General features: G+C 53.2%; 1 protein-coding gene across 1 annotated transcript in view; it reads right to left on the bottom strand.

Moving 5' to 3' along the window:
• SCRT2 (scratch family transcriptional repressor 2) overlaps positions 1–12,319 on the bottom strand; it is a 12,844-nt gene extending 525 nt beyond the window's left edge. Inside the window, exons 1-2 of the mRNA XM_042783622.1 lie at positions 12,187–12,319; positions 1–278 (exon numbers count right to left, since the gene is read on the bottom strand). The exon at positions 1–278 is cut by the window's left edge and continues 525 nt beyond it. Coding sequence (XP_042639556.1) covers positions 1–278; positions 12,187–12,319 — 411 coding nt within the window. The remainder of the gene's footprint in view (positions 279–12,186) is intronic.
• Positions 12,320–13,181: the final 862 nt, after the last annotated feature.

The following is a 13,181-nucleotide window of genomic DNA, read 5'->3' as shown; positions in this document are numbered from 1 at the left end:
GCTGCTGGCGTCCCCCGCACCCCCTGCGTCTCCGGTGCCCCCGCTCCGTCGGCGTCGCGAGCGCCCGTCGGAGATGAAGAACGCGTCCATGGAGTAGCTGTCGGTCACGGCTGCCTCTCCACGGAAGTAGCGTGCCGAGAGGCTTGACTGCGGGCTCTCGGGGTCGCTGTACTCCTCCGGCGCCGCCGGCGGGTACGCGGGCTCGGCTGGTGCCAGCTCCAAACCGGGCTTCTGGTCCGCATCGTAGCTGCTCTGGGGCAGGCAGTGAGGAGCGTAACCTGGAGGAGGCGAGAAGCGGGGTGAGGGGTAGTTAGGCGTCAAAGAGGACTTCCACCTCAGGACAGCCATTCCTGGCGCCTACCAGCCCTGCGTCCCTGTGGCCGCTCTTGGAAAATGTTGGCTGACTGTGAGACACTGGCCCCGGACAGCTCAGCTCTTAATATGAGGCTTCCTGAGTTCAAATCCATTCTCCGTGGGCAACAGGACTGTACGCACACCTCCGCCCCCGCACAAAACCTGCGTGGTGTGGTTGCCGGGTACCAGACACGGTTCTGCTGACATTACAGTCACTGTCTTCTTAAATACTCAAAGTCACGCAGTGAAAGAGGTATTGTTATTGTTATTCTCCTCACTTTACAGATAGGGAAACTGAGATGTAGAACGATTAAAGCAAGCAGCTTAAGCGCACATAACTGGTAATTGGTGGAGCCAGGATTCAAACCTTGGAAGTCTGACGCCAAAGCCCATGCCCTCTTTTATCTCAAGGCATTCTGCCTTTCGAGTCCTGTAACTTCTCTGAATCTTGGTTTCCTCGTCTATAAAATGGTGCTTATAATTGGACCCCTCCCCACCAGGGTCATTGAGAAGACTGGGAGAGGTGATGACAATAAACATGTATTGGGTGCTTACTGTCTACCTCGCATTGCCTCAGCACTTTCACATGTTAACTCATTCAGTCGTCACAATGGCCCTACGAATAATAATCTCCATTTTATATGTAAGGAAATTGGGAAAGAGCGAGCACATGGTAATTGCTATATAAATGGTAGCTATTATAATTATGCTTTTACTTGCTTGAAAGTGACTTCACTAAAGATTATTTAATTGTCTTCCTCCCCCATCTCAGGGCTGGATCAGTGTGCCCAGCATGAGCTTGGCTCAGTGGAGGTTCGTGATCATGCCGTGTTGTATCAACCAGCTACAATCCAGTCTCACCTCCCAGGGTTGCTGAAGGATTTAAAAAGGGTCAGTGGTGTTGGCACGCGGTGCATACTCAAGAGAGAGAACTTCTTTGTATTTGCTCCAAGGCCTGCTTTGCTCCCTGCTTCTCTGGAAACCTCCCGGGGTCTCCTTTTCCTTTTCCTCCCTCCTGGCTGGAGTTGGGTGGAACTCCAGCCTATCTTGGATTTGAGTGATTGGCGCGTGGGTAGACTGGGGGTCTCCTGGAGGATGCTTTATGAGCTTCCTGAGCACAGTGGTCCCCATGCCTCCCAACGTCCAGCCCGATCCTAGCACCCTTCCTGGGGACGCTGGGGGCTGGGCACCTGGAGTTTCTGGCAGATTTTATACAAAGTCAGCCTGATCCTTAATTACAAAGTGTTTCTGTTGCCCTTTGATTCTTGAGAACAGTAGAGGTTAGGAGCCCTTCCACGGTTTCACAGCTGGGGAGTGGCAAATGAGCGGATTTGGACCCTTCCGTCTGACCTCTGGGTGCAGTGGTTAAGCTCTCTGCTGCTAACTGAAGGGTCAGAAGGTCGGCAGTTGTAACCCTTCCACAGCTCTACCAGAGAGAGATGCAGCAGTCAGCTTCAGTAAAGATTTCAGCCTTGAAAACCCTGAGGGCAGTTCTGTGTGTCCTAGAGTTGCTGTGAGTCAGAATCCCTTCGACAGCACAGGGTTAATTTTTTTTTTTTTTCTGGTTTTTTGACCCCTGAGATCTATACCCTCCAGCCTCCCTTCCCTAGCCAGACAGGAGAGGAGTTTGGAAGCCAGGAACAAGATTCTGACTTTCAGACTTGAGTGCAGGCACTTTGCTTTTGTTCCCTCAAATTCTCTGTCCAGCCTCTAGGCCTTTGCCTCTCAGCTGGTAGCTGGGATGGCCTGCTTTGTACTATGGAGTCCTTGGATGGTGCAAATGGTTAAGTGCATGGTTACTAAATGAAAGGTTGGTGGTTTGAACCCACCCTGAGGCACCACAGAGGAAAGGCCTGGTGACCTCCTTCCAGAAGATGGCAGCCATGCAAACCCTACGGAGCACAGTTCTACCTCGCGTACAGGGTTTGGCTGTGAGTTGGGGTTGATCACAACTAAGAACAAAACTGTGTCGCAGGGTCGGATCTGTGTGCACTGTCCTCCAGCCCTGAAGGCCGGGGGTATCCTTCCTTATTTCTCCTGCTGTCCTTTCAGCTGCCCCAACAGAAGTCAGTGAGGATTGTGGGGGTTAGTGACTCGGTAGAGAGGGGATCTGTGGACAGATGCAGCGGGGCAGAGGTGGTGGGAGGTTTATAAGTTGGGGAAGTACCCAGCCTCTCAGCACTTCATTCTTCCCCTCCCATGGCCTTTGGTCTGGAGGGTTCCCCTACCTCCTACACTAGGAGCCAAGCCTGGTACTTGGACTCCAGTCATTCAGGAACTATGTTTCAGATGAAGTTAAATACATGCTGGGTACTCCCAGATCATCCTTCTTTATTTCCTCACACTGTAATGACTGATGATAATAATTAATATTTATTGAGTAGTTACTATATGTGTCAGGCACTATGCAAAGTACCTCACCCCTATCACCTCATTTAATCATCACAAAAAATAGGCGTATTAGTGCCATTTTACAGGTAAGGAAACTGAGACACAAAGTGGTGATGGAACTTGCTCAAGAAGTAGAGCCAGGATTGGATCCCATTATATTGCTTCCCTACTTACCCCTGGGGGAGGGGCTTGGCTGGGTTGTTCACCTCCTATCCCCAGTATCCAGCTCAGTCCCTGGTGGTTAGTGGACACTCAAATATTTGTATAATAAACTCACTGCCGTGGAGTTGATTGGATTCATATCAACCCCTCCTTGGGTCTCCGAGGTGGTATCTCTCTACAGAAGTAGATTGCCCAGTCTTCCTTCTGAGGAATGGCTGGGGGATTTGAACCAATGGCTTTCTGATTAGCAGTCAAATGCTTAGGTACTACATCACCAGAGCTTCCCAGACCAACCTCACTCTATAGCCCAGAAGGGTCTGCCCCAGGTCATCTTGTCTACCCAGGCTCCTGGCTAAGCCACGAAATGAGGCGGAGTGATTTGATTCCCTGACACAGATTCTAGCTGAGTGATCTTGGGCAAGTGGTGCGTTTTTCTGCTGCTTGGGTCCTTTCTCTGGAAACGGGGAGAGCATAGCAACCATTTGTAAGGGTCATTTATCATATGACCAGTGCCTTGCATGCTCTGTTGTTAGGGAAGGATTGCACATCAGTTAAGAGCACAGTTCTGGCTTTACCATTCCCAACTGTGTAACCTTGGGCAAACTACTTGACCTCTCTGTGCCTCCATTTTCCTGGCTGTGAAGTAGGGGATTATAAAAGCACGTGATTCATACAGTTGTAGTGAGTCCCTGAATAAAGACAAAGTAAGCAATAACCAGTACTTCTAGAGTACTTATGGGCCAGGTACTTTTTCACAGGCTTTTTATACGTATACATGCATTCCACCCTTACAACTCTAAGGTTGGTACCATTTTGAAGATGGGAAAACTGAGGCACAAGGAAGTTAAGTAACAGCTAGGGTCACACAGTTAGTAAGCCAGAGCTAGGATTCCAATCCAGTGCCTGGCACATTATAAACTCACAACATATGTTGGCTGTTACTAATAATAAGAAGTTCTCCAGGTGGATGCCCATGTTTCTGCTTTCTTGGAGTCCTCCCCGACACCTCTTACCATACCTCTCTGGGCCTCTTGCTTCCTTACCCAGGATATGTAATTTCCACCTCTTGTACTGATGAGAAAGCCCCTGGTACATAATAGGAGCTCAAGGAGCCAGGCAAGCCTTCATTCACACTGGGCGCTCTGCCCGTGACACACTGCAGCACTGTGTTCCTGTGGCCAGGGCTCTTTGTACAGAAACAGGGGTAACTCAAACAAACGTTGCTCATTCACCTCACCCTCTGGACCAGAATTGTGGGACGAGATCTGATGCCCAGTGGCGATGGAGTTTGGCATTGGTTCGGTGGATGTCATATGAAAGTTTGTGTGGTCATTTTATGAGGTGGTTCTAACTTGCTGTGTGACCTTGGGCAGTTGCTTAATCTCTCTGGGTTTGGTCTGTACAGGAAGGAGTTTGGCTGGAATGCTGTGAAAACCTTTTTGCATTGTGGCTTAAATTCTTCCATTATGCCCTTTGTCCTCCCAACCCTCTCCCCCAACTTCATCCCATTCTCTCCAGATCCACAGACTTCTGTCTGGCTGTATGCTGATGGGCATTACCTGACGTCTTTGTGCCACATCTTATATGGGAGCTCATAATAGGCTTCAGTGAGTTAATATATATAACGTGCTTAGTACAATGCCTGGCACCCAGTAATTGCTCATGCTGTTGTCCTTGTTATTATTATTCTTACAATCCCTGGTAATATCCTTCTGAGTGATGGCTATAAATAAAAGTGTCCCATGCTACTGTGTGACCTTGGACAAGCCACCTTACCTTTCTGGGCCTCAATCCTGGAGAACCTTTGTTGTTGTTAGTTGCTGTCCAGTTGGCCCTGACTCATTACAACCCCATGTGTTACAGAGTAGAACTGCTTCATAGGGTTTTCTTGACTGTAATCTTTTCAGAAGCAGATTGCCAGGCATTTCTTCCACAGAGCTGCTGGCTAGGTTTGAACCACCAACTTTTTGGTTAGTAAACCATTTGCACCACCCAGGAGAAGCCCCCCCCCCCGTTTTTTTTTAAACAAACCAACCAACCAGTTATTGTTGAGTTGACTTTACTCATAGTGACTCTATAGGACAGAGAGAACTGCCCCATAATATTTCCAAGGCTGTATGTAATCTTTAAGGAGCTCTGGTGGTATAGTGCTTAAGGCATTTGACTGCTAACCAGAAGGTTGGTGGTTCAGACCCACCAACCACTCCGTGGAAGGAAGACTGGGATTTACTTCCTCAGAAACCCAAAGGGGTTCGCTGTGAGTCGGAATTGACTCCATGGCAGTGAGTTTGGTTTTTGTATGTAATTTTTATAGAAGCTGACTGCCACATCTTTCTCCCATAGAGCAGTAGTTGGGTTCGAACCACCAGCCTTTTGGTTAGTAGCCAAATATTTGACCACTGTGCCACCGGGACTCTTTGGAGAACCCTTTAGGGCACTATAAAGTATGCTTTAACCCTGTGCGTGGAATCCAGGTGGGCTTTGGACAACTTCCTCTGCCCCCCAGTTGATGGAAAGAGGCTAAGCTGCCGTCACCCCCGCTGACAGGGTGAGATGGACTTTGTTGTTTGAGTCACAGTGGAGCAGGGAGGGGCAAGGACCCAGAGACAGAAGACCTGGCCCCCTTACTGGTCCTCATCTTCACTCCTAGCCATGTGACTGTAGGGAGGTCATGCAACCTCTCTGGGCCCAAATGCCCCCATCTGAAACGCTTTCATGATACGGTGATGTTGTGTACATGTTACCTAAGAATGACTTGGTTTTCCCTGCCCGACCAAGAGTCTTGATATTTTAAAGTGAAGGTCCAGAATCCAGGGGGAAAAAAAGTCCTGGACTCAAAGGAGAAGGGAATTTTATGGGAATTAAGCTCCTGGGCCCTTGGCAGAGCTTGTCTCATCTAACTGTGTGACCTCTCCTGGGGTGAGGGTTGGGGAGAATCTCTGACAGGTGATAATGATGATAATAATAATACTTCCAAATAACACAGTGCCCGGCTGTGTGCCAGGCGCTGCACTAAACCCAGAGGCCCAGAGAGGGCAGAGAATCTGTTCAAGGTCACTCAAGGAGGAGTCAGGCTTCAAATGCTTCAAAGCCTGTGCCCTTTCCAAAAGCCCAGAGTGGCCTTGAAGACCAGTGGAGGGGAGGGAGATTTTCACTTGATGGGGTGGGATGGGTTTCCCTAAATAACATCTCCCAGTTGGCCTGTGTTTTGTGGGATGGTGGGGTGTTGAGGGTGGGGAGAGGCCGATGTTCTAGAAAATGCTCTAGTCTCTTACCAATTTTGGTAAATTATAATAATTAACAGTAATGTTGTACATTGATGGAACAAGGCACTCTGCTGAGTGTTTTTCTTATGTTAGCTCTTATTCAGCATGGTCATTTCCTCCTGGGCCCTCATTTTGCAGAAGCTGAGGCTCAGAGAGGGGCCTTGACCCACCTCAGGTTACAGAGCAAGTTCATGTCAGAGCGAGGCCAGCATCCTAACTACCAGTCCAGGCACCTTCCCCCAGTCTCTGCAGACTCCCAGGGTCCCAAACTTCCTCCAGATAGTTTCCAGTCGTAATCCCACCTCCTCCTCCTGAGGTGGGAGAGGGAGAGGGCCTGGTGGTGGGCAGGCTTCCCAGGTGGCCCAGTTTCCCCGAGGAGGCCTGGCCCTGCTGGGTGGTGGAGGCTGTAGGGGCTGCTGCACGGGTATATTTAGAGCTGCTTCTTGCTGTGCCAGGGCCTCGGGCAGCGAGAATCGGCTCCAGCCAGCTGAGCAGAAAGCCAGGTCTGTCAGCAGCAAAGCGGGATAAAAATAGTCTCTCCTGTCTGCTCACAGAGCTGGGCAAAGGGGCTAGGTACCTCCCCCTCCCCTTATTATAGCATCTTTGTTAGCCATTCCCTGGGCACTGGACCAGAAATGACACCCACCTCCTCCAAGGGCCTGGCAGCTGGTACACCTGCCCTCTGGGGGAGGGGGCTGAGTCCAGAGGAGTAGAGGCAGAATGCAGACTGGCTCAGTATGACCAGGGCTATGGGGCAGGGCACTGATGCCCAGTACACAGACCCAGGGAGCTTCTAGAGGACTCCAGGGCCCTTCCCCACCACTCCTACCTCATGGAATTCCTCATATTATAGTCCTTCCTGAATCTGACCCAATTCCCATCATCCTCAGGGAGACTACGGCTCTGCAGAAATCGATGGGAAAGATTTTTCAAGTGTTTGTGGAGATGGGAGTGGGTGGGCTGAGCGTCTTGGAAAGCCCAGGCCTGGTAGGTGGGAACACATCCTGCTCCCAGGGGCATCTCTGGTGGACTCTTCTGAGCTTCCTTCTGAAGACAGGACACATTGGCTAATGCCCTGCCTCCTCTGCCCTCCTCCCTGCTTTATATGCTACCTGCCCTTTGCCCCAGAGGGGTGCAAGCAGATGTCGCATTCCAATCCTCTCTCTACTCAAAGCCTGGAGGTGGACACTTCACTCTTGGGAAGACCACCACTGGGAAGGAAGCCAAGAGGTCTGGGGCTTATCTCAGCAGTGTCTTTCTACTCCCCTAGTCTCTGCCCCCCTCCCAGAGGGCCTCCAGGCTGGGGGCCCCTGGAGTATGTGGATGAAGCAGCCACCAGGGAGGTATGGCAGGGCCCACCATTTATGACCTCAGGCAAGGTGAGGGCCCTTCCTGGTCTGTTTGCGCTCTGTGGATGGGAGCTAGTCCTCCCCTGGCCTTTGTCCACACTGTGTATATGTGTGTGGGGCAGTGGCCTAAGAGTCTTTGGGGTGTACAAATTGCTAAGCTGACATAGGGGACTTGATATTCCCCTTGTGACTCCAGGTCTTGGGGGAAACTTGCTCCCCCAGATTCTATACCCCACATTAACTTCATTACTCCATACTCCTTCTAAGTAGCCCTATTAATTCTTAGGAAAATCAGATAGAAATCTGTCTTCAGAAGGTCAAAACTGAAAGATACCAAGTTCAACTGCTCAGTTTCCAGAGGAAAATTGAGGCTGGGGTAGGGGAAGACAGTCCAAGGCCACACATCAAGCTAATGATGAGTCTAACACTTGAACCAAACCAGCCTTGAGAATGGACGTGAACATGACCTTGGACTAGAAAGTGGGCCTGGATCTTGATCCTGAACCTACAATATTGACCTGGACCTTGGCCCTAGACCTAGATCCTGAACCTTACCTGCTCTTGGACATTGAAACTTGAACTTGAACTTAGATTTGTCCTGGGTCTTGGACCTGGACTTACAACCTTAGATATTGACCTTGGAGCTAGACTTTGTACTTGGTCCTAGACCTGACACTGAACATGGATGTTGGGCTTGGACCTCAACCTGGACGTGGGCTTTGAACCTGGAAATCTTAACATGTCTTTAGCATGGGCCTTGGCCCTGTGGCAAGATGAAGATGCCAGGAGAGGTGGTGGTTAAAAAAGACCCATATGGGCCTGCTGTGTGTCCTTGGGCACTTCCCTAGCGCTCTCTGGGCTTCCTCTGCCAAGGGACTGGTGCAACCTTTTTGCATCCCTGCTCCCCAGATGGACTTTCTGAGGCATGGGGTAGATATACAGCAGCTGGGGAAATTCAGCCATGCTCTCAGGTCTGGAGCGACTGCCCGGCGCCATCAGAGGGAGTCAGAGGAGGTGGGAGCTGGTGTAATGTGGTCAACTAGATAAGCCTATGGATAGATGCAGGAGAGCTTCCTTAGCCTGCGGGGGGCGGGGGCGGGGCGGGGAGGAGGCTTAATGTAGCCGCAGAGGGCAGACAACTGTGTTACTGGATTGGCATTGATCCTTCATCAGCCCTGTCAGATGCACTCGGAAGGGTTATGGGGCAGTCCGGGGTGGGACTTGGCTCTCTGCTAGAGTTCAGACCTAGGGTGTGAGGGGAGGTGGGCACTCTAGGGGCAGTGAAGCCGTCCCCAGCAGGGTCCCATGGAGACCACTGACATGTACCTGGATGAGCAGCCCACCTTCTCTGAGGTGTCTGAGTCCCTAGCACTCCCTGATGGGACCTCGGCCTGTGAGGGGTAGGCTCATTGGAGATGGAGGTTAAGGTTCTGAGAGGGTCTAGGAGGACGTGAGCTGGCGTCTCAGAGAGGTTGGATCTGTGCTCAGAATCACCCAGGAAGATGAGGGAAAGGGAGGCTCCAGGGAGGCAGGCAACAGCAGAGGAGCAAAGGACAGGAAGGGAGAAAAGAAGCATTTTCTTGGAGGGGATGTTGGAGTTCAGTCGGGTCCCCCTTTTCAGGGAGTTCTGTAAAGAGACCTGGAGATTTCACCATTTGAGGGCTTCCCCTTCCCTGTTTAGGGGTTCCGTGGATTTGGGGGCAGCCTGGAGCCTGGACAAACCTGCTGTCTGGAGGCTAAGAGGGAGGGAAACAGGAGCAGGGAGGCAAAGGAGAGCAGTGTGTGTGTGTGTGTGTGTGTGTGTGTGTGTATGGGGATCCTCCAGGAATTTTCCAGCACTCCCGGGCATTCCCTGAGCTGGGAGTACACCTCTTTAATTTGGGCTCCTACATCAAAGGTTCCCCTGAACCCCAAATTCACAGGCCTCCCTGTCCCCTCCTCACTGTCCGCCTCCCACCAGCCTCATCCTGACCCTGCGCCAGAGCTGCAGGAATGGCTTGTAAGAAGATCCTTCTAATAACTGGAACTATCTCCAGCCCCAGGCCCTCCCTCCCCCTCCCTGCCTTCTTCTTTGCTCCTCCCCGCCCTCCCTCTCCTCACCTCCCCCCTCTCTTTCTCCTTGTTTACCCAGCACACTTACGCACGCTGGGAGAGAAAAACGTCGGCTCAGCAATTTTTCACACTTCCCTCAAACGCTCAGCAAGGTTATTTCCGGCACAGTGAAGACAACGGGCCACCAGGAGCTGGCTAGCTCTCTGAGGGCCCCAGGCACCCCTACCCAACCATAGATTGGAGGAGCTTCCACTGCGCAGTCTGGCCACACCCCAGGGTTGGAAGAGGCCCCTGAAAGCAGGACTGGGCAGACCCTGGGTTCCCCAGCCATACCCAGGCCTGAAGGGTCACCCCTGGTCTCCTGCACTGAGTCTGTCCGCTGCAGACCCTGCCGAGGCCACCAGGCCAACGTGCCTGTGCTTGCCATGGGGCTAAGGAAAGCACCAGGTCCCAGAAGCTCCGCCACCCTCAGCGAGTTGGATGGTAAATGGAGCCCTGCAGAAGCCCTGACAGTGGCCTCTAGCATCCTATGAGACATCTCCAATGCCTTCCACCCCATATCTGACCTTCACAGAAGGAGTTTGTCACACTTGACTTGGCTCATACCATCCAAATTCCTTTCACTGCTGGGGAGGCTGGAGATCAGAGAAGGGAAGGGACCTGCCCAAGGTCACACAGTGAGTCAGAGATCTAGAGCCTAGGCCTTCCATGTCCAGGCCAGGCATTTGGCTACTAGGACAACCTCAGGCTTCCCTGGAGGCCAGGGAGTTGGTCTGAAGCCCTTTGGGGAAATCCCCAAAGACAGGGGTGGGTCTAGGGGATCAAACTTGGTGGAACCTCTACTGAATACCTCTGCTGAGGGCTTTGCCCTGACCCTGCATCCTACCAATTGCTTGGGACTCCTTGCAAAGCTTTTTTTGGATTGAATTCAAGGCAAAGCACTCTCCCGCCTCCCTCCGGAGGGACAGTCATAGTTTTGGGTGTGCATGGAAAATACTCTGGGCTTCTCTAGGTTTCCTTAGCTGGCCTGGAGACAGGACCAAGGAGACTCAGGGGGTGGGAACCCAGAGCTTTGTGTCAGTCCCCCGAAGAGCCCACATCCCAGTCCTGCAGACATTTCAATTTCTCCCCGTCTCCCGGCACACACATTCCTCACCCCTGGCATGGCCCCAGGGCCACCCTCTGTCCTGCCAGCACTCAGCCCAGCCCAGCCCAGCCATATCCATGGGCTTTTGTCATTGACCCCAAGAAAAGGGGACAGCAGAGTAGGGGACTTGTAGACAGAGGAAAAGGGGGTTCTGTGGGGATCTGAAGGAGGCTAGGGGCTGAGGGGCTGCCACTGTGGCCCTGCTCATTCTCTAACTTCTTTGACCTTGATGAGGTCAAAGAGCCCTCTGCCCAGCATCCTCTCACTACCTGGCTTGGCAGAGTGACAGAATGTGGGTGAAGTGCTTGGAAATCCCTGAGGTGGAAGCTCCCACCCTCCTGGTCTCTTTCCTTTGCCATCTCAGCTCTCCCCTCATCTTCAGCCTTCCCTTCTCTCTCTCTCTCTCTCTCTCTCTCTCTCTCTCTCTCTCTCTCTCTCTCTGTCACACACACACACACACACACACACACACACACACACCCCAAAGCGGATGCCACATCTGATGCCAGATTTCTCACTGCCAAAGGGACGACTCCTCCCCAGACTCCTCCCCAGACACCTGCCTTGATGGGGGCCAATAGAGGAGAAACCTTTTGTGATCCCCTTGATGGGGGAGGGGTCCAAAGAAGCAGTTTCTGCTTCATCTCCCCACCCTCCAAGGATCACCCCCTTCTGGGCCTAAATGACCTCACTTGTCCCCCAAACCCTTGTCCCTGCAGGAACTTGCTCTGAGAAGAGATGAAGTGTGTGTATGTGTTTGTGGGAGTGTGTGTGTGGGGGGTGCTTAGATGGAGCAGTGGGGCAGATTCTGGAGGGGTATGAGGAAGGAATGCAGCCTAGGGGCCAGGGGCTACTTTGGGAAACCCCTTCCAGAAATCCCCTCTTTCTCTCAGACCCCAGGGCAGGCACAGCCTCTGGCAGGCATGTGGCTGAGGGTAACAAAAGAGTTGCGGGGAGAGGGAGCCTGAGAGCACTTGTCTGGCATCATGAGGGGGAGCAGATTTGAAGGGAGTCAGGGCACCCTCAGCTACACCTAGGGAACCAACCCCATCTTGGCACGGACTGGTGGTCTGGGGTGGCTAACCTTCCCTACCCCGGACACACACAGGCAGTCAGCTCTCTCCCTCCATCAGGGAGTGGGGATCCCTAGATCGCCTTGTGCATTAGCCCTTTATGGGCGCCCTGTGTTCTCTGTTCTCTCACCACCTTCTCAACCCAAAACCATTCTAGGGCCACAACTTTCAAAGTAGGGCTGGCGTGTGGCTTCCGGATGGGCCGACCCTGCGACTTTCCCTTTGTAGGGACCTAGCCCCTGCCCCGCCCGCCGGCCTCGGGAAGCCCGGGAGGCGCACAACGCCAGGGAAATCTCCTCCTAGGGTTCCCCGCCGCGCGCGCCCCTCCTCGTGGCTCAACTTGGGGAGGGCCCGAGCTCCTTTCCCCTCTCTCCCCGCCCGGCCCCACTCACCGTTGTCCCCGGGCGGCCCTCGGGCGCCAGGCAGCACGTAGGCGGTCTCCAAGGGGTGGTAGGTGGGGGCCGGCACCCCGCTGCACTGGAAGCCGTCCCCTTTGATCTTCTTTACCAGGAAGGAGCGCGGCATGGTGCGACTGGCGAGGGGCTCGGCGGGGCACTTGCGTGGGGCCCCGCGGGGGAGGCGGCCAGCCGGGCGCGATTGGCTGGCCGCGCGGGGTTTCAGCACTGGACAGCTCCCAGCGGGCGGACTGGCGGCCGCGCGGAGCCGGCACCGGTAGTGGCGGCCCGAGCTCGGGCTCCGGCTCCCGCTCGGGCTTGGCGGCAGCGGCGCGCACACAGGCGATCGCTGGAGCTGTGCTCAGCACTCCGGCTGCCGGCTTTATATGGGACGCAGGCTGGAGGAGATCAGGTGGTCCCCTAGCAATGGAACTGTTCAGCGCTCTAATCCATCAAATGTCCCCCAGGACAATCGCTCCGCACACGTTCCCCTGAACCGGCGGCGGTGGGGGCAGGCGAGGCGCAGGGAGCGGCGGGCGGGCTGGAGGGGAGAAAGTGAGGGCAAGAAAGGCACAGAGATACAGAAAGAGACGGAGAAAGAGGAGGGAGGGGGGAGGGAGAAAGAGAGAGGAGAGAAACACGGAGAAAGAAAGAAAGAGACATACAGAGAAAGAGAGACACATACACTGAAAGAGGTAGAAATAGCAGCAGAGAGACCAAGACAAGGACAAAAAGATACAGGAAGAGAGAAACAGAAGAAAGACGGGAATGGAGAGAAGTAGCAGTACACACACACTCACATACCCGCGGGAGGAAAAGACATGCAGAGACACAAAAAGGAAGCCCCCCTTCCCTAGAATGCAAAGACAGAGAAAGAGAAGTGCAAGATAGGAGAAGCCAACGGGAGAGGAGAGAGAGGGTCTCCAGCAGATGGGGTCCAGGCACATTGGGACACAGGGAAGAAGATGCAAAGAAAAGAGTGTGAGCTCTCC

The sequence above is a fragment of the Orycteropus afer genome, unplaced genomic scaffold, assembly GCF_000298275.1.
Source record: "Orycteropus afer afer isolate SDZICR_OR568_19922 unplaced genomic scaffold, OryAfe1.0 scaffold00020, whole genome shotgun sequence".
NCBI classification, from domain to species: Eukaryota; Metazoa; Chordata; class Mammalia; order Tubulidentata; family Orycteropodidae; genus Orycteropus; species Orycteropus afer.
This window is presented reverse-complemented; position numbering and strand designations above follow the sequence as displayed.